Genomic DNA, 19,153 nt, shown 5'->3' with positions numbered 1-19,153 from the left:
AGAGCCACGCCCATAGCACCTTGAGCATCCAATCAACTACAAGAGACTTTGGCTACCAACCAATCAGCATGGCCAGAGATGAAGTACTGAGGAAGCAAAGCAACAAAAGCGTGCTGAGTAAGAAATAGTTCCCCAGAAATAGAGGGTGAAGAAGAGACTTACTAGTTGCACCCAGGACCAGCCAGGCAAAAAGAAGCAGAAGTACAGGCTGAGGAATACAACTACAGCAATGGAAAGAGGTACCAAAGAAGAATATAGGCTGGTAGCAAATCCCTTACTTTCTTCTTAGGGCTGAGATGGCAATCTGGTGCCTTATTGAGGTTTTGAATTTCCTCTGTCTTCATGCCCGGGCAGCATGGCCAGTGGCAAGAGACAGGCTTTTCAGCCCAAAATATCTGGAAGACACCAGTTTGCCCCTCTCTGATATAGGGGAACCTATTCCCGGCTCAGCCATGGGTCTAGGGATTTAAGGGAGTTTTGATTGGATTCCCTTCTAAGATTGTTAAATGTTAGAAATGTCAGGGAAGAAGCAGTGATGGCCCTCCATATGCTAATGAAGCATATTTCACGGAAACCTCAGCTGGCACAGTCAACGGTGAGGGATTCTGGCAGGTGGTGGTCAGCAACATCTGAAGGTTCATAAATTCTCTGGGATAAGTGGTTCAGATAGAAAGGGACTGGATATAAAAAGAGTTTGGGGAGTGTGGTGTAGAAATCAATCAGAAAAACTTAGTGGTAGTCCACTGTGCTCTGCTACTGGATACTCATCTGATGGGTCGAGTCTGATCAAAGACCAGAAAGGTCTGAAAAATTGCCAGGCTGAACACTTTTCCAACCTATTCAATAGACTGTCTGCAGTTGATCATGACGTCTTACAGCAGATTTCTTGAGCTGCCAGGCTTGGATGCTCTAGACCTGCGTCCCTCTACTGACGCGATCAAGAAAGTGATCTCGCAGATGAACTCGAACAAAGCAACAGGGCAGGATGGCATTCCTGCTGAGATCTACAAAGCACTAGATCCAGACACCTTACAGGCAACCCAAGACATCTTGGAAGACATTTGGTCCACAGAGGAGGTACCTGATGACTTCTGCAATGCCCTCATTGTGGCTCTCTATAAAAATAAGGGAAGCAAATCAGACTGAAGAAACAACAGAGGTATTTCACTGCTGTCCATCGCAGGCAAGATCTTTGCCCGCATTCTCCTGAACAGACTTGTCACTGTCTCAGAAAGAACCTCCTTGAAGGCCAGTGTGACATTTGGCCAGAATGGAGTACAGCAGATATGATCTTTTCCATGAGACAAGTCCAGGAGAAGTCCATTGAACAGAACAAGCGTTGTTACTCTGTCTTCATTGACCTGATAAAGGTATCTGACAATGTAAACAGGGAGGCTCTCTGGATCGTCCTGAGACATTCTGGATGCATGAGGAAATTTGTGACGTTGACTCAGCTACCCCACAATGGAATCACTGGACAGGTTCTTTACAACAGTGAGACATCAACTACATTGGGTAAAAAAAGAGTTATGTGCTAGCGCCTGTTTTGTTCAATCTGTTATTCGCTTGCATGTTGTCATGTGCTGTCCAGGATCTGAAGGAGGGAGTGTACATCAGGTACCGATTGGATGACTCTCTCTTTGACTTTCGTTGCTTGAATGCATGGACAAAGTGCCTCCAGACAGTCATTCAAGAAACCCTCTTTGCTGATGACCATGTGCTCCTGGTGCACAAAGACAGCGATCTATAGTTGATGCTGAACAAATTCTCAGATGCTGCTATGCTCTTCAGCCTATCAGCCTGAACAAGACTGAAGTACTTTACCAGCTCGTGCCAACCCTGTAGAACCAAAATCATTGTTGATGACACCCAGCTGACAAATGAAAACAGCTTCAAATACTTGGGAAGCATTATCTTGAGCAATGGGTCTTTGGCAAGGACGTTGACTCCAGGATCAGCAAGGGCAGCCAGGCACTGGAGAAGCTGCATACTAGAGTGCTCAATCAACACAACATCCGAATCTCCACAAAGCTGAAAGTCTACAGAGCTGTGGTTATCCCTTCTCTCCAATATGGATGTGAGTCCGGGACTCTGTACCGAAGGCAAATCAAACAACTGAAGAAATTTCACATGCGTACTCTCTGCTCCATCCTTGGCATTTGGTGGCAAGACCGTGTCTTCAACCTGGACATCCTGGATTATGCAGAATCCACCAGCATTGAATCCCTGATTATCAGAGCCCAGATGGGGTGGGTGGGATAAGTCATTAGAATGGATGATCACTGTATGCGTCGCCAGTCGCTCTATAGTATACTGGAGTCTGGGAAGAGACCTTGAGGTTGACCACACAAGCACTACCAAGATGCTGTGAAAGGAACCCTACGCCACTGGGACGTCCAGCCAAGGGAACTAGAAGCTGCGGCTCCTGACACAACTCGTTGGCGAGTCCTGTGCTATGAAGGCTCCACTGGCTTTGAAGACAGGCACCACCAAAAACTGATAGAAAGCCATGAGCGGCATCACAGAATGACACCCACAGTTACTACGACAATGGACTTCCAGTGCCTCCATTGTGCCAGACTCTGCGCTTCCTGACTGGGACTGCAGAGCTCCCTCTGTGTCCACAGATGAACTGCACAACAGCGTGTCTTCTTTGAACCCGAAGGACTAGCATACAGATGTTACAATTCTCTAATAGCACTTTTGCTCACAGTTCTGGTAATTGCAGTCCAGTACAATTGGGCTGGAAGTCCCCGGTTGTGGAAGCCTGGGCTACATAAATGGCAGAATGATATATAGAATTTCCAACAGCAGGTGAATGTGTGTGTGTGTGTGTGAAATGATAGGGGATTTCATATAAATCATTCAATGTTGAAAGTGTAACTTCAAAAACAAAACATAAATAAATTCGTCCCAGCGGAATGTTTTATGATACCACTTTTCAGTTTACAGGTGGTAAATTTATAGGCAATTTATTAAATCATTCAAAAATGTGATTCTGTCCATACATTACAGTGACATTGTTGATTCTACCATTTTATTTCACTGCCTACCTGGATGGATCCCTTTGTGCTCAAAAATATTTCCGATAATTTAAAATACATGCTGTTTTTCTTAATTGGCGGGGAATGCCCTGAAATGTGTCACAGCCCATGACCTCTCCTCTTCAGTATAGAATATCACAGATAGATGTGAATCCATGGGCCTAGAATAGCACTAAGACATTAAGATCATCCTGAAACGGAATGAAGTTAGTGTACATTTTTTCCCTTTTATTAGAAGAAGCAAACATTAGCAGCTATAAGCAGAAAATGTGTAGGCATTAATAGTAGCAAGACAGCACATCTGATTATTTTCTTCTCTTCTTCTAGCTGGAGAAAGTGTGCAAAGTGTATTTCTAGGGCAGTGGGACGTGGGACAAGGCAAAGTTCAGGAAGTGGCCATGCAATGTGAAGACCAGCAAGGTACTACCTCGGCTGAGCACAAACTCCATGAAATCCCCCTCCAAGATGAACGCACACAGCGCGCTGGGACTTCAGGGAAGCAGACTTTCGGGAGGCAGTGCAAGCTCAAGGAAATTACCACCCCACTTGGCGGCATACAGAGTAGCTGCTCAGGACAGCCTAAGAAGCAACAAGAAAAACTCCAAGATGCTCCCCAGCAAAGCGGCTCTTCAGGACAATGTAGTAGAAGGCAAGAAAACAGACCGCCCCTGGAAAGCCCAAGTGAGAACACACAGAGTTGCTCTTCTGGGAAACCTGATGCAAAATGTGACATAATCGAGAAGATTTCCAGCGAATGCCAGGACACACAGAGGTAAGAAACTGGTACAGAGCAAAACAGGTTAGGTGAGATCTCTCCAGATTACTAGTCTGTTTTTTCTGTTGAGCTCAGTTTGTGTGATGCTTTATTGGTAAAAGAGAAGAATCAGATTCCGCTGAGTATACGGCATGAAAGTAAGTCACATACGGTGGTGGATCTGAAGCACATTCAGCTGAAAGTCTAGGGGATTTAGTAGGGCTATCGCATGCTAAGCTGTAAATGTTGCTTAAAAGTCTTGTGGGAGGGTTCACATAACATGAGGTTTGTTTAGTTATATCAGAACTAAACAAACCACGTTATGGACTAAGATGATGTGTGAATCCAGACAGTGCACTTAGAACTGTGCTCACAAGGGGTCAGCAAAGATGAGGAAAGACAGATTTTCTACATGGAAAGTATGGTAGATTTTGACCTGGGATAATCTATAATCTATAAGTTCCACCTATAGGAACTGTTCCTCTGCATGAATTATTGACTTCATTCCCAAGCTTGGGAAACGCAGGGTGACACTGGGGACATTAGCAAGCTTCAGGTTTGTGGGTTGTAGCTGTTCCAAGCAGACATCTTGGCAGCTTGTCACTGCTCACCCAGATGCCTTCAAAGATATTTTGTATTTCTTTTTGGCCAACATGAACAAACCAGTGGGATTCAAGCACTGACATTCTTCACGAAATGAATGACAGAAATCTTGTTCACAAGAAAAAATATTATTTTGACCCTTCTCCGAAGTAGAAGTCTTTGTATGAAATGTTGAGAAGCTAAAACTGTATTGACCCATGGCAGAAACTCCAAAACTGGGTTAGAAAACGAAAGAAAGGCAAACCAGTTATCCATCCAGTTCCTACAGGGCATCGTGCCTTGCTGGGTCAGGGTTAACACAAATGACCTAAGGAGTGGGACTCTTCCATAGCCATTTGGATTCTATAAGTATTTGTTTTCTCCTAGTGAAAACCCCTACGCTGGCCTAGTGGAGTCCCTACGTGCTGCCTGGTGGACAGGAAAGACACGGCCTATGGAGTATCGGATGAAACAGCTGGAGGGCCTGTGTCACTTTCTGGAGGAAAGGCATGACGAAATCCAGCATGCCCTGTGTACAGACCTACGGAGGGTGAGTGGACCATCCAGCCAGAGCATCTGACAGCTCAGATCAAGGGAGTTGCAGATCAAGGCCTTGCTTACCAGTTCATAGCCATTGCACAACTATTCCATTTTTCCCTTCACTGGATTTTCCATGAAAAAGTTATGAACAGGAAACAATATTTTCTGAAGTTAGCAAGGTGGCAAGCAGTAGTTCTCAGGCTATAGAAGATCATTATGGAAACGTAGTTGAGCTGCCTCCTAAAATGGTCAAGAGTACAGCCAAGTATTCATTATCTCAGAACGGTGGGAAGAAAAGGTCCAAACTGATAAAGCCTTTGATTTCTTTGCATAGTAATCAGCTGGCTATATATGGTTTCTCTTGTAGCTGAGTTTGTAAGTCTTCTGCCTGATTAAGGGTTAATTTTCTAGAGAACTAAACTTAGTGCCATGTCCTGGTGTAAAGCCCAAAGATTTAATTTAAAGAATCAGTTGGGATGATTGCATGATAAAGCACTACCATGCAATGAATGAGGCCCAAGATTTGCTCACTGAAGAGCTGCTGCATAGTTCACGTCTTCAAGCCAATATGGACATCACTGATGCATCTCATTTTATTTCTCTTCTCCACAGCCCTGCTTTGAAACTGAGTTCTCTGAGATTCTCTTTATCAGAAATGAACTGGCTGAGGCTCTTAACAACTTAAGCTGCTGGATGAAGGATGAATGTGTGCACAAGAGCCTGGTAAGGAGTCAAACTGAGTGGGAGGAGATGAAACGGAAAACAATGGTTCTAGGTTGGACAGGGATGAAGGTCTGAAGGGTGAATTATCTCCTCAAACTGAAGATGGACTTTCTATCTGTGCCCTTTCAAAACAGGTGGATGCTCATGTTGGAAAGCAAGACTCACTACTAGGGTATTGATGTTTCACCCTCCCCTACCTGATGTCCTTCCCATGGTGTTTGGGAATGATGAGATCTGTAATCTAACATACCAGGATGCTGTCAGGTTACTGATATGTAAAGGTTCTGGGGCAGCTTCCAAATGATGGTCTCTAGGGCCATATTTGCTGTGCTATCCGAGGAACAGGTTCCTGCAGCTTTTGTAGGATAACTTCTGCACTCCAGTTTAGATTCATTAAAGTCACATTGGTTTAGAACAGCCTTTCCCAACCCATTGCCCTCCAAATAAAGCAAATTATAATCTTCATAGTTCCCAGTTATCTCTAGTTACTATTGCTATTGTTTGCTTTCTAGTTGTGTGGCCAGCAATCTCATCTGTGCACAGCACAAGAGAGATTAAACGGTTTGAAGTGTTAGGTGTGAAAACATCCTCATGTTTTACATGCATGTATCATCTAAGGCAAGTGTAATAAGGTGGAGCCTATGGCCTGATTTCAAAGCTCCCTGCAGGCTATTGATTCAAACCTCTAGTAGGAATAGTCTGTTCAAACCTACTACGTGGTGAGAGAGAAAAAGAGAAAGGGGTGTCAGAAAGAGGTAAACAAGGAAACCAGAAGAGAATGAATCACCCACTCAAGGCTGTATTTGCCCTAACCTGAATGGTCTCTTTGTTCCTATCTACAACTGACATAGCTCCTTACAATTACCTTCAGGGGGATTGACCTTCAAGAGAACATTTTTTAGAATCCCATCTCTGAGATAAAGGCTATGATATTCCTCCCTGATGCCCTCAGAGCCTTGTGGATTGTGTGGTAAGGCCAAACATTCTGGCATTTCCCCACAATTTAGGTATTAAACTCACATGTGGCTGAATTGTAATTGTAATATGGGTTTGGGGGAGGTTGGAGGTTTAAAGACCTGTAATCCTAATAAGGGCTTAAGGCAACCATTCCATTCCTTAACCCTTTCCCCCAAGTGTAAAAATATACCTTTCACAATTCCTAGGACAAAATACCAAGTAAACAAATCAAGAATACAGGACTGAAAATTGAAGCGCTCAGCATCAGCTTTCCAAGTTCAGTTCTATTGAAGCCTTGCACTGCCTTTATCAAGAAAAGAGAGGATACACAATGCTAACTCATGTGCGCTGGAGCAAAGATTGGTCTGAAAGCAGACATCAAGGGGGTTATACTTTGTTGCTCCTCAAGTATTTCCACCCCTACAAAATCTTCTATGAATTTCCCCTTCTGCTTCACCCGGTTAGTTTTGTGAATGTTTCTGGTTTTTCTATAGTTCACGAAGCTGGACTGTGCCTTCATTCGCAAGGAGCCATTTGGTGTGGTGCTGATCATTGGAAACTTTAACTACCCTCTCTACGTTACTCTGATACCCCTCTTGGGGGCCATTGCAGCTGGTGAGTGAGAAGTTATCTGCTAATTCATTGTAGACATGGATCTTCCAAGAGATCCAGGCATGTGGTGGATGTTTTTCTGTTGCAGCCGTGTTAAAGTGTTCTCTCCCCCCTACTAGGGAACTGTGTGATTCTCAAGCCTTCAGAGCTGAGCAGCTGCACTGAAAGGCTCCTGGCAGAAGCCCTGCCTTGTTATCTTGATCCGGTGAGTTCCTCAGCTGCAAGTTCACCTTGCTAAAAAATCAAAATGTAACTGAGGTTTTCTGATTTGCTTTTCCTCTGTCATTTGCCTTGATTTCCTGGAAATTATGAGTGGGCAATTTCTTGGGCCTCTTCAGGAAGACGTCTGGATCTGAAGTAATCTCAAACTGTTTTCTGTTTTTTAAAGCTGAGTCAGATTAGCTGGGGCAGTTCTGGCTGCACCAGTTCATTTGAAACCCTCCAAAAATTTGTATTCCTTCACTTTGTGATGGTGGTAACCCTCTGAGGGTTACAACTGAAGCATCAAAGTACACTACTTCGCCTTTTCCTTCTTTTAGTTTTTTATGATAACTTTATTAAAGTTTAAAACACAGAAAGATAAAAAATAACAAGAAGTAATCATCAAGAAAAAAATTGAAGAAAAGGAAGAATAACGAGGAAGAAGGAAAGCGGAAGGGCAGAAAAAGAAAAAGGAACAGAAATGCAAAACAAGAATGACTTCCGACCTCTTTTACAGCTTCTTTACAGATATACAGTACTGTGTACAAGTTTTAGGCAGGTGTGAAAAAACGCTGTAAAGTAAGTATCCTTTCAAAAATATGTATTGTAATGTTTTATGTTTCTCAATTTACAAAATGCAAAGTGAGCAAACAGAAGAAAAATCTAAATCAAATCAATATTTGGTGTGACCACCTTTTGGCCTGAAACCAGCATCAATTCTTACACTTGCACACTTTGTATACTTGCACAAAATCAGGGATCTTGTAGCATTAACCAATTATACCAAGCAGGTGATAATGATCATCAATTTGATATGTAGGTTGAAACAGTCATTAACTGAAAGAGAAACAGCTGTGTAGGAGGCTGAAAGCTGGGTGAGGAACAGCCAAACTCTGCTACGAAGGTGAGGTTGTGGAAGACAGTTTCCTGTCACAGGTCATATCATCATGGCAAGACTGAGCACAGCAACAAGACACAAGGTAGTTAGACTGCATCAGCAAGGTCTCCCCCAGGCAAAAATTTCAAAGCAGACTGGGGTTTCAAGATGTGCTGTTCAAGCTCTTTTGAAGAAGCACAAAGAAATGGGCAACACTGAGGCCTGTAGACACAGTGGTCAGCCAAGGAAACTTAATTCAGCAGATGAAAGACCATCATGCTTACTTCCCTTTGACATCGGAAGATGTCCAGCAGTGCCATCAGCACAGAACTGGCAGAAACCAGAGGGAGCCAGGTACACCCATCTACTGTCCGGAGAATTCTGGCCAGAAGTGGTCTTCATGGAAGAATTGCAGCCAAAAAGCTGTATTTCCGACATGGAAACAAGGCTAAGCAACTCAACTATGAATGAAAACTTAGGAGCTGGGGTGCAGAAAAATGGCAACAGGTGTTCTGGGCTGATGGGTCAAAATTTGAAATATTTGGCTGTAGCAGGGGGCAGTTTGTTCACCGAAAGGGTGGAGAGCAGTACAATAATGAGTATCTGAGGGCAACAATGAGGCATGGTGGAGGTTCCTTGCAAGTTTGGGGCTGCATTTCTGCAAATGGAGTTGGAGATTTGGTCAGGATCAGTGGTGCCCTCAATGCTGAGAAATACATGCAGATACTTATCCATCATGCCATACCATCAGGGAAGCGTGTGATTGGGCCCAAATTTATTCTGCAGCAGGACGACGACCCCAAACATACAGCCAATGTCATTAAGAACTATCTTCAGCGTAAAGAAGAACACGGAGTCCTGGAAGTGATGGTTTGGCCCCCACAGAGCCCCGATCTCAACATCATCGAGTCTGTCTGGGATTACACGAAGAGACAGAAGGATTTGAGGCAGCCTACATTCACAGGAGATCTTTGGTTAGTTCTCCAAGATATTTGGAACAACCTACTTGCCGAGTTCCTTCAAAAACTGTGTGCAAGTGTCGCTAGAAGAATTGATGCTGTTTTGAAGGCAAAGGGTGGTCCCACCAATATGGACTTGATTTGGATTTCTCTTCTGTTTGCTCACTTTGCATTTTGTAAATTGAGAAACCTAAACAATTACAATATGTATTTTTGAAAGCATTCTTACTTTACAGCATTTTTTCACACGTACCTAAAACTTTTGCACAGTACTGTAAATAAGCAGACATTGAAGTCTTATTCAAAGATTACAACTTAACCTCCATTTTTTCCATAATCTATTGATTTTACTGATCATCAAATCCATACATCATAATTTCATTTTTTTCTGTTTCCCACCAAAAATTGAAAAGGGGCTTCCAATTACTGTTAAAATTAGTTAATGTCTCTTCCCTAATCAAAGCTGCCCATTTCACCGTCTCCGCCGCCTCCATCAACTTTTCCCTCCATTCTTCCACTGTAGGTAATAGCTTTCCACACTACTTTGCTTTTCCAGCCCCTCGATTTCAGTAAAAACGAAGAAGGTTGCCAAAGCGAAGCAGCCAGCTTGATGTGCCTCAGTTCTCTTTGTGGAGCCACATCAAAAGGGAAATGAGAGCTTACAGTGGGGTGATGAGTGTCAGTTCACTTTGGACGTAGGTTATGTGCTCTTTTTTCTCTTAAGATCCAAGTACAGCATAAGGGACTGACTATATATTCTTGTTATTTTAATGAAAAACTCTTTTGGGGAGAATGAGGCTAGGAGACCACTAGGAATGTAAGACAATTCCACTCGCAGAGGAAGGTTAGACAGAAAAAAAATCATAGGTCCCCTGTTACTGTATGCTCACTGAATCAAAAATGATCATCTCATTTTAAAATTAAAATACTGAAGGAAAATCTTAGTTTCCTTTCAGTTTAATGCAGCAGTTCCCTGCTCCCAATTGCCCCCAAGAGGCTTTTTGCCCTGCAGGTTTCAGAGACAGAAAACAGCGCCTGTGTGATGTGCAGGCAGGTTGAATGAATGTGAACTTCCCTTTCTGTTTTATAGCAAACCTTTGCTGTGGTGACAGCTGGTCCTGAAGAAACAGGAAAATTACTGGAAAATAAGTTTGATTATATCTTCTATACAGGTGATTTTCTCTTCTTGATTATTCTTTTCAACAGTATTGTTTTTTTAAAAAATTGATCATTAATGTCTGCACAGAAATCTGTTCAGGTAAGCCACTATTCAACTATTGAAACTGAAAGGTTCGGGTAATTTACCTAAGATCACACATTAGCACAGAAGCACACACACACAGACACCCCATCTGCAGTAGGATTTCTCTCTATAGCTACTACAATGCCTTTCTAGAAGAGCAAATTGTTAATAATAGCAGCAGTTGGCCATGTGTCTTCGTTCAGTAGCTGTCTCACGTCTACTGCAGTGCGTCTGAGTTCATGGCAAGTTAGTGGCAGCTTCCAGATTGCAGGTCTTGCCCACAAGTGGAGGAAAAGATGAGTTGTCACACTGTAAGTAGGAGAAAGGCTACAAGAAGAAAGATTCTGAGTGAGTTAGGGAAATCATCCCAAAAGTAACAGCAGTCCAAGAGTCGAGAACCAGCTTGGTCTAGTGGTTAAAGCTCCGGGCTAGAATCCCGGAGACTGTGAGTCCTTCGTGAACGGCGGCCGGGTGACTTTGGGCCAGTCCCGTTCCCTCAGCCCAACTCTTCTCACAGGTCATTGGGTGGGAAAAATAGGAGGAAGAAGGAGTACTAGGCTTGTTTGCCACCTTGAGTTATGGATAAAAAAGAATAAAAAGGCAAGATTAAAAAAATCTAAAAAAAAAAGACTTGAATAGCTGGAGAAGTAATACACCTGGAAATTCCTGTACTTTCACAAATTTTCATGAATAATTATTCCTTGTTACTTTTTTTGAATTAATTCTTATTGAATCTTACAGTGCAGTATTGAGTTTTTTTTTTTTTTTACCAAAGAATGATAGGAATTTGTGTAGATTTAAATTTATGTAATTCAAATTTTTGCAGTGGTCAATACATTAAATATTTGTATTTTATCTGTTTTTCCACCTAACCCACAACATTTTTCTTTATTCAAAAAAGATATCACAGGCTGTCATGCTCTGATCTTTTTTAAAATATAAGTATCTTTCAAATTCTTTCTAAATCTGAAAATATATTTACATTATATACAAACTGCCTAGGCAGTGTTGCCTTGCCAACTCTTATTAACATTTCGTGGATATTTTTTGAACAACCTATGTGGAATTTTGATCTGCATGGAGGAATGTTAGACAAAAAACAACACAGGTGTCTTCTGAACACACAATTGTGGCCCCTGATGCTGGATGGGAGGTGTGGGTGTCTGTATATCTCTCTTGACCCAAATGTTGCCATACCTCTACAGGGAATAACCATGTAGGAAAGATCATCATGACTGCTGCAGCGAAACATCTGACACCTTTGACTCTGGAGCTGGGGGGTAAAAATCCCTGTTACGTGGATCACTGCTGCAATTTCCAGAATGCAGCCAACCGAATTGTATGGGGAAAGTTCCTCAATGCTGGACAGACATGCGTTGCACCAGATTATGTCATCTGTACAGCTGAAACACAGGAGAAGTTAATACCTTGCCTGCGCCAAGCTATCCGTGAATTCTATGGCCCTGATCCCAAGGGGTCGCCTGATTTTGGCCGCGTGACCATTGACAAGCATTTCCAGCGCGTCCAGGATTTGCTGAAATGTGGCCGGGTGGCCATTGGTGGAGAGACCGATGAGAGTGACCATTATATTGGTGAGTATACAGCTTGGGACAGAGGGAAGAGTAAGGGGAAAAGTTTGGAGTTTGAGAAAAACGGGAAGACATTTTATGATTACTATCTAGTAAGCTTATGGAGAAAACCTATTTAGTCTCTAGGAGTCAAAAACAACTTGATAGCACATAATGAATCAGTCAATCAATCAAGCTTATTAAGAAGTGCATGGTGAGTAGGTATAGGGATGAAATGAGGCTTCAAGTTGGTGCTCACCAAATGTGTTGGTCTTAAATTCTCATTGGCCACACAGATGTTGTGTGGGATTTTGAAAGTTGGAGTGACACAATCTGGTGAGTGTGAGATTGGGAAAGTCCGTTTTGGAGAGAGCAAGAAGACAGACATGTTTTCCTGGGTTTGCATATTGGAAGTGTAGTGCTGGGGAAAACTAAAGCTCTGGTTAAATTGGACAATCAAGTTATGATAGATAAGCAGAGCAGGTCTTGATGTGATCTTTTGCCCATTACAGCTCCCACAGTGCTGGTGGATGTGAAGGCATGGGAGCCCATCATGCAGCAGGAAATTTTTGGGCCCATCCTGCCCATTTTCACTGTGAAGGATTTGGAGGAGGCCATCCAGTTCATCAATTGCAGAGAACGTCCATTAGCTGCCTATGCCTTCTCCTGTGATTGCAAGGTATATTGTTTAGGTTATAGCATACTGTGTCTGGGAGAATCTGGATTATTTCCATCAGCCTATCCACGATGCCTAAAAGAAAGGAGACTTGCACTATTTTCAAAATGTGCTTAGTGGTAAGCTGTGATGAACCAACATGGCAGCAGTTCTTGGCCCGCTGGTAATACAGCTTGGGTGATAGAAGGAAAGCCGAATTGTATCCTTGCTTATTTAGCAATAAGCCTGCGTTAAAAATAACTGGCTTATCCACACCTCCACAGTGCAAAGGAAACTACATTAACAGTACTATTTTTAAGGTTCTGTCTTCAAAACATAGCCTCCCTCTCATCCCCAGCCCACTGCTCAGGAGGCAGCAATTGCTCTAAGCTGTTCTGGTACGACAGTGGTCTTTCCCCTTCTATTGCATCAGAAGAGCTCCCAGGCAGACATTCTAGGGCACAAATGTGGGTCTTCTAGGAGATCAGTACTCCCATTGGTGCACCAAAATCAGTTGTGAGACTCTAAAGCCCTTGTCCTTGGGGCAGGAGCCTCTGTTTGTGGCAAAATTAAGGACAAGGAAGTATCTACACTGAAAGTCCAGTAGCTAAGGAGGGCAAACATAAGCAAACGATAGAAATGAGAGCTTGAACACTAACGATGTCCCACCACATGTTCAGGAGAGCAACTGGTGGTGATACTGTGTGAGGGCAGCAATATTGCTGGCCTTGTTGAGCTGGTGTCCTTCCTCCCGTCTGAAATGTCCTCCCAGGAGCCTGCTGGGTCTCTACACCCTGCCCTACTTTGCAGCATTGGTGCAGCTGTTTGGTAACTACTTCTGTCCCAATTGTCTCTCAGGGAGCTCCACTCCATCCCTGGTCTGGGAGAAAGAGAGGCTCCCAGAACCCGTGCTGTCGTTTCGGCAAATAAAAACTGGAGAAAATGAAATAATTTCTCTACTATGCCCCCCTGACCTTGTAGCATAAAAGTATGTGGCTAGTTATTTCAGCCCATCCCTCTTCATTTGGAGAGAAATCAATCTTGCAAGTGACAGTGAAATGTTATTTTTTTACAAAGCTAGGATATATGGAGCCCAGCTTACAAAAATGCACACCGTGCTCTTGACTGAGCATAAGATTGTGGTTGTCTGCTATAATTAGTGATCTTGGGGGAGAGACAGCTTTCAAGAAATACATCAGCTCCCAAGAAATTAATAGAGGGAAGAATAAATCTTCAGCTTGTCTCAAATTACACTGAATGTCCTAACTTTACAGAGAAATAGGAATAAGAGAGAACAAGATTTCTGACACGGATAGAAAAAAGACATTGAAACAACTTCTTGGAGGTCATTTCAGCTCTTTATCAGAGTTATTGGGGAGATGGCACCCTCCATTTCCCCCCAATTCAGGCACTGAAATTTCTTGTTCTGTGCTCCAGAGTTCTGCCATTGTTTTTTAAAAGAACCACCTTTCTCTTTACCTGGGAAGAGAGGCGTTGAGGGAAACTTCTGAGTGTTTGCTGTAAAGCCCTTGCTTGGGAGAGGGTATTGATTATTTTACCTAAAGTTGTCCTCTTTATTCCCACTCATTGCTCTTGGCCCTGTATGTCGTGAGCATGGGGGTAGAAAACAGGGGGTCCAAAAGAGTTCATTTGCATTTTCAAACTCTCGGCTAGTATACTATAATTCATAGAGAAATTATTTTTTATTTTTCTTTCCAGTAGCCTTTTAGGAAATGGCTAATTGGCCACGCTTACAATATCAGACATTCTGTGAGTGTGCCAGTGACACATTTTCACCATTCCAAATGTTGATAGTGGCACAAAGGCTAAAGACCTTTGTTTGTACAGGTAGTCCTCAACTTACGATCACAATTGGGACCGGAACTTCCATCTCTAAACAATGTGGTTGTTAAGTGAGTTGTGCCTGAATTTATGATCTTTTTTGCTGTGGTCATTAAGCAAATGATGTGGTTGTTAAGCAAATCCAGCTTTCCCCATTCATTTTGCTTGGTGGAAGCCGCAAATGATGATCAAGTGGCCCTGGAATGCTGCAACTCTCATAAATACGTGCTGGTTGTGAAGGGCCTGAATTTTGATCACGTGACCAGCGGATGCTGCAACGATTGTAAGTGCAAGCACCAGTGGTAAGTAACTTTTTTCAGTGCTGTCATAATATCAACTGGTCATTAAACAAATAGTCATAAGCTGAGGATTACCTGTATTATGTCCCTTATTATTATAGAACTGGGGCCTGATAAAATTCATGTTTGTAAGATTAAGGACAGGGCTCCTAATACTCTTCTACTGCTTTTCTCTTTATAGATTGTGAACCGTGTACTTGATTGTGTTAGCAGTGGCGGCTTTTGTGGCAATGATACCATCACATATATAACATTGTCTACCCTACCATTTGGTGGCATTGGTATGATTAGCCTTTTATCTCCTAGGCTATCTCCGTTTCTTACCTCCATCCTTACCCTTTGCTTCCGACCTGAAAAGTTCTCCCTCTTGATGATTTTCAATCAGACTAAAGACAAAGACATTAAGAGTCCATTATTTTTAATTATTTCCAGTATATTTGCAGATTAAACCAAATGCAATCAAATAATAAATACCGCACTGTATATAAACTAGATGGTCATTTATAAATAAATGAGAGGGCGGGAAATCTCCTGGTGTACATTATGCTGGGAAGCAGGAGTAAGCGGAGGAGGCTCACTCTTTTTAACTTTGCAAGTAGTGCTAACAAGACCAAAATGTGTTCCACAGGATGAACAGCTCTGGTTCAATAGGCCTGGTCACGCACTGCACTAAACCCAGCTTAACATGCTGTGTAAATCACGATTATTGCATTTTGACTAAAAAACATGGTTAAACCAAAGAGATATGCAGATTTAATTTCTGTTCAATTTTTATATATCGTGATAACCAGAAAAGCAATAGTCTCATTTTACTGGGGATTAAGGCAGTTGTGGTTCAACAATCGTGAAACACAGCAGGCCAGCAAATTATTATTCAAGCAAGGTTTGTTTGTCATTATTAGATTCTCTTCTTTAGTCCCTTCTTTAAGAGTAGTTGTGTAGCGTCCACTGAATATAAAACCTTTCGCAGTGAGCACTATGAGGGGAGTGCTTTTTAAGGGCAGCTATCGTCCAGCCTGAGGAAAAAGAATAATTAAGAAGGGCTGCACAGGTTGTGTTGTCAGCTGAAAGATGGCAGTCAGCAGATGTGATCTGAACTTCTTTTTTTTTATATTGCAGGATTCAGTGGATTTGGCAAGTACCATGGCAAGTTTACTTTCGACACATTTTCTCACTTTCGTGGCTGTCTTTTGCGCTGCATGGGCCTGGAGACAATCAACAAAGTGCGCTACCCCCCATACAACGATCATAAGTTGCAGCTAGCGATCTCTGCTTCGGAGATCAAGCGCAGAGGCATGTGCACTTTGCTGTGAGGCCTGGAATCACATCACCTGCGTTCTTAAGGAATCCGGCCAAGACTTTTGCTGTAGTTGAGAGGTTCTTCTCTTCATCAGCTGGTCCTGGGATTTTGGCTCATCACCTGCAGAGACCCTTGAAAAACACTCTCTCTTCTGACGAACCTTGTTTTCACCGTCTTTGCTCCTTATATTGTTTCTTTATCCTCTATCAGCTTAATTAAATTCTACATTTAGTAGTGGTTAGAAAACATAGGTGATACCCTCCAAACCTCCTTGCACAGTTGTTGGGTATAGAACATATCCTCAGTCCCAGTAACGACTAATTAAACAATTAATTAAAGTTTGTGGGTAAACTTTCATCTTCATTGGGACACATAAAGCCAATTCTGCTTTAAAAGCTACAAGCATCAGATTCTTTGTTAAAAATGGACAAGTACAGCTCTGCTTTGCAGTGGAGCAATCGTCCTGATTAATATATTTGTAGAATAAAGATAGCAGCCCTGATCGTCTCCGTAAAGTGGATCCATTAAATAATTTAATTCCCAAAGAAATTCACAGCTGAACTAATGCAGATTGTTATATGTAAAGATCCTCTGTTGAGAATGCATTTTCTATACTGGGATGCTCTAAAGCTCAGACATGCCCCCTTTAATTATATTGCTTTCAATATCCTTGCCTACAGTTACAGTTCAGATTCTTTATTCCATCTGTGATAGCTACGCTACCCAGCCCAAAGCATAATAATATAGAAGTACATTCTATCTGCTAAATTCTGCTAAAGATTGCCAATATACTGAGATTTCCTGCACTCTTGCATTTTTCAGGTAAATGTCTTGCTTCTGTAATAAAGACCTTGCATCAAACCTTACAAATAGTTGACTAATTATTTAATAGTACCATCAATTGACATAATGTATTACATAATAAAATGATCCGGGAACTAGTTCCTACACCAGGAGCTTTTGATTGAAGGTACTGGAGAAGAAAAACAACACAATGAAGTAAAGAAAAAAATGCTCAAGTGAATGTATAAGCAATTTACTACAATAAAAATAAAGAGCATCTTGGCATTCTAAAGGGAGTAGCCAGTTTAGAGATTACACCCTGGAGTAAAATACTAGCAAGTAAATCACAGTCAGCCTTGTGTTTCTTGAATGGATACAAAGAGTTTTCTGTGAGCTTCAGAAGGTTCTGAAACAATAGTTACAGAATCATTAATTCCCAATGATGAACACTGATGCATGGTCTCCTTTGAGATGCATAAGTAGTATGAATGAAGACGTCATAACATACGTCTTCTTTTGGAAGAAAAAAAAGCAGATGCATTCTGGATGGAGATACTGTACCTGTAGAAAGCTGTTATTTCTTAGAATTTAAAGTAGCAGCACAAACCAATTTAAACCTTGGGATGGGGAGAAAATACGACAATGTGATTGTGGGGATTCCTGGGCATTTTGAAGCTGGTGAAAACTACAAATAGCAATTGGCTGACACAGAAATGTAATTAAGCTGAGCAAGCCAAGCATTACGAAAGAGATAGAGGCTACTTCTAGCAGCACAGACCCAACATTCTACCAACTTTCTTGGTAAGTTACATCCACCAATCTATGCAGAGTTCATTTCCCTTCAGCCAATCAATGACTTCTTCTTAGCCTGAACTGGCGGCACCTAACCTTACCCCTGCCCCCAAATATTTGGAGGTTTCCGAGCGTTCAACCAAAGCGCGAAGGGTGTCCTGCCTCTCGCGGGTCATCTTCAACCAATGACTTTTCAGCCAAGTGGTGATTGGAGCCAGTTATTCTTGCCGCTGATTGGCGGCTTTGAGCAGAGCAGTAGTTTCTATCACTGTTTTCACAGATGGGTTTTTGATACTTTTTGTCCTGCTCGGCCTCTGGTGGTGCCAGGAAATTCTTCCGCTGAGAGGAGAGTCGGGGAGAGCGTTGTATTGTAGCAGAAAGGTTCATGGATGCAGAGGAGTGGATATTCCTGAATCCTACTGCATCCTTTCTAAACGCACCAAGTACTTCTTGCCCCCTTCAGTTATATTGCTTTCAATATCCTTGCCCACAGTTAGAGTTCAGATTCTTTATTCCATCAGTGATTTCTACACTACCCAGCCCAAAGCATACTAATTTAGAAGTACAGCACATCCTATCAAGTTGAGAGACTGATTTCCACATAATTCTGCTAATATACTGAGATTTCCTGCACTCTTGCATTTTTCAGGTAAATTTCTTGCTTCTGCAATAAAGACCTTGCATCAAACCTTACAATAGTTGACTAATTATTTAATAGTGCCATCAATTGACGTAATGTATTACATAATAAAATGTGCCAACAATTAGTTCCTGAATCAGGAGCTTTTGACTGAAATGTAGATACTGGGGAATAAAGACAACAGAAGGAAGTAAAGAAAAAAATGCTCAAGTGAATGTATAAGCAATTTGCTACAATAAAAATAAGGAGCATCTTGGCATTCGAAAGGAAGTAGCCACTTAGAGAGGACATCCTGGAGTAAAATAGTAGCAAGTAAGTCGCAGTCAGGCTTGTGTTTCTTGAATGGATACAAAGAGTTTTCTGTGAGCTTCAGAAGGTTCTGAAACAAGAATTACAGAATCATTAATTAACAATGATGAACACTGATGCATCCTCTCCTTTGAGATGCATTAGTAGTATGAATGAAGACGTCATAACATATGCCTTCTTTTGGAAGAAAAAAAAAGCAAATGCATTCTGGATGGAGATACTGTACCTTTAGAAAGCTGTTATTTTCCAGAACTTAAAAAGAAGCAGCAGAAATGAATTTAAACCTTGGGATGGGGGCAAGATATGAAGGATGAACTGCCTCTTGCAGGTCATCTTCCAAAAATGACATTTCAGCCAAAAGGTGATTGGTCCCAGTTATTCTTGCCGCTGAATGGCAGCTCTGAGCAGACAGTTGTTTCTATTGCTGTTTTTGTGGGTGAGTTCTTGACTTTTTGTCCTGCTTGGCCTCTGGT

At 42.1% G+C, this 19,153-nt stretch overlaps 1 protein-coding gene across 1 annotated transcript; it reads left to right on the top strand.

The window, feature by feature from the left end:
• Positions 1 to 4,765: 4,765 nt before the first annotated feature.
• On the top strand, positions 4,766 to 16,169 carry LOC103063313 (aldehyde dehydrogenase family 3 member B1-like). The gene is made up of 9 exons (XM_088145167.1): positions 4,766 to 4,930; positions 5,533 to 5,643; positions 7,095 to 7,215; positions 7,332 to 7,417; positions 10,340 to 10,421; positions 11,698 to 12,084; positions 12,573 to 12,739; positions 15,038 to 15,137; positions 15,976 to 16,169. The coding sequence occupies exons 1-9, from the start codon at positions 4,835 to 4,837 to the stop codon at positions 16,167 to 16,169; spliced, it is 1,344 nt and encodes a 447-aa protein (XP_088001293.1). The 5' UTR covers positions 4,766 to 4,834.
• Positions 16,170 to 19,153: the final 2,984 nt, after the last annotated feature.

Source organism: Python bivittatus, unplaced genomic scaffold (assembly GCF_059951505.1).
Source record: "Python bivittatus isolate LINGU-HERP-01145 unplaced genomic scaffold, Pbiv_v1 ctg000480_np1212, whole genome shotgun sequence".
NCBI lineage: Eukaryota > Metazoa > Chordata > Lepidosauria > Squamata > Pythonidae > Python > Python bivittatus.
The sequence above is the reverse complement of the archived record's forward strand: the minus strand, read 5'-3'. Positions and strand labels throughout refer to the sequence as shown.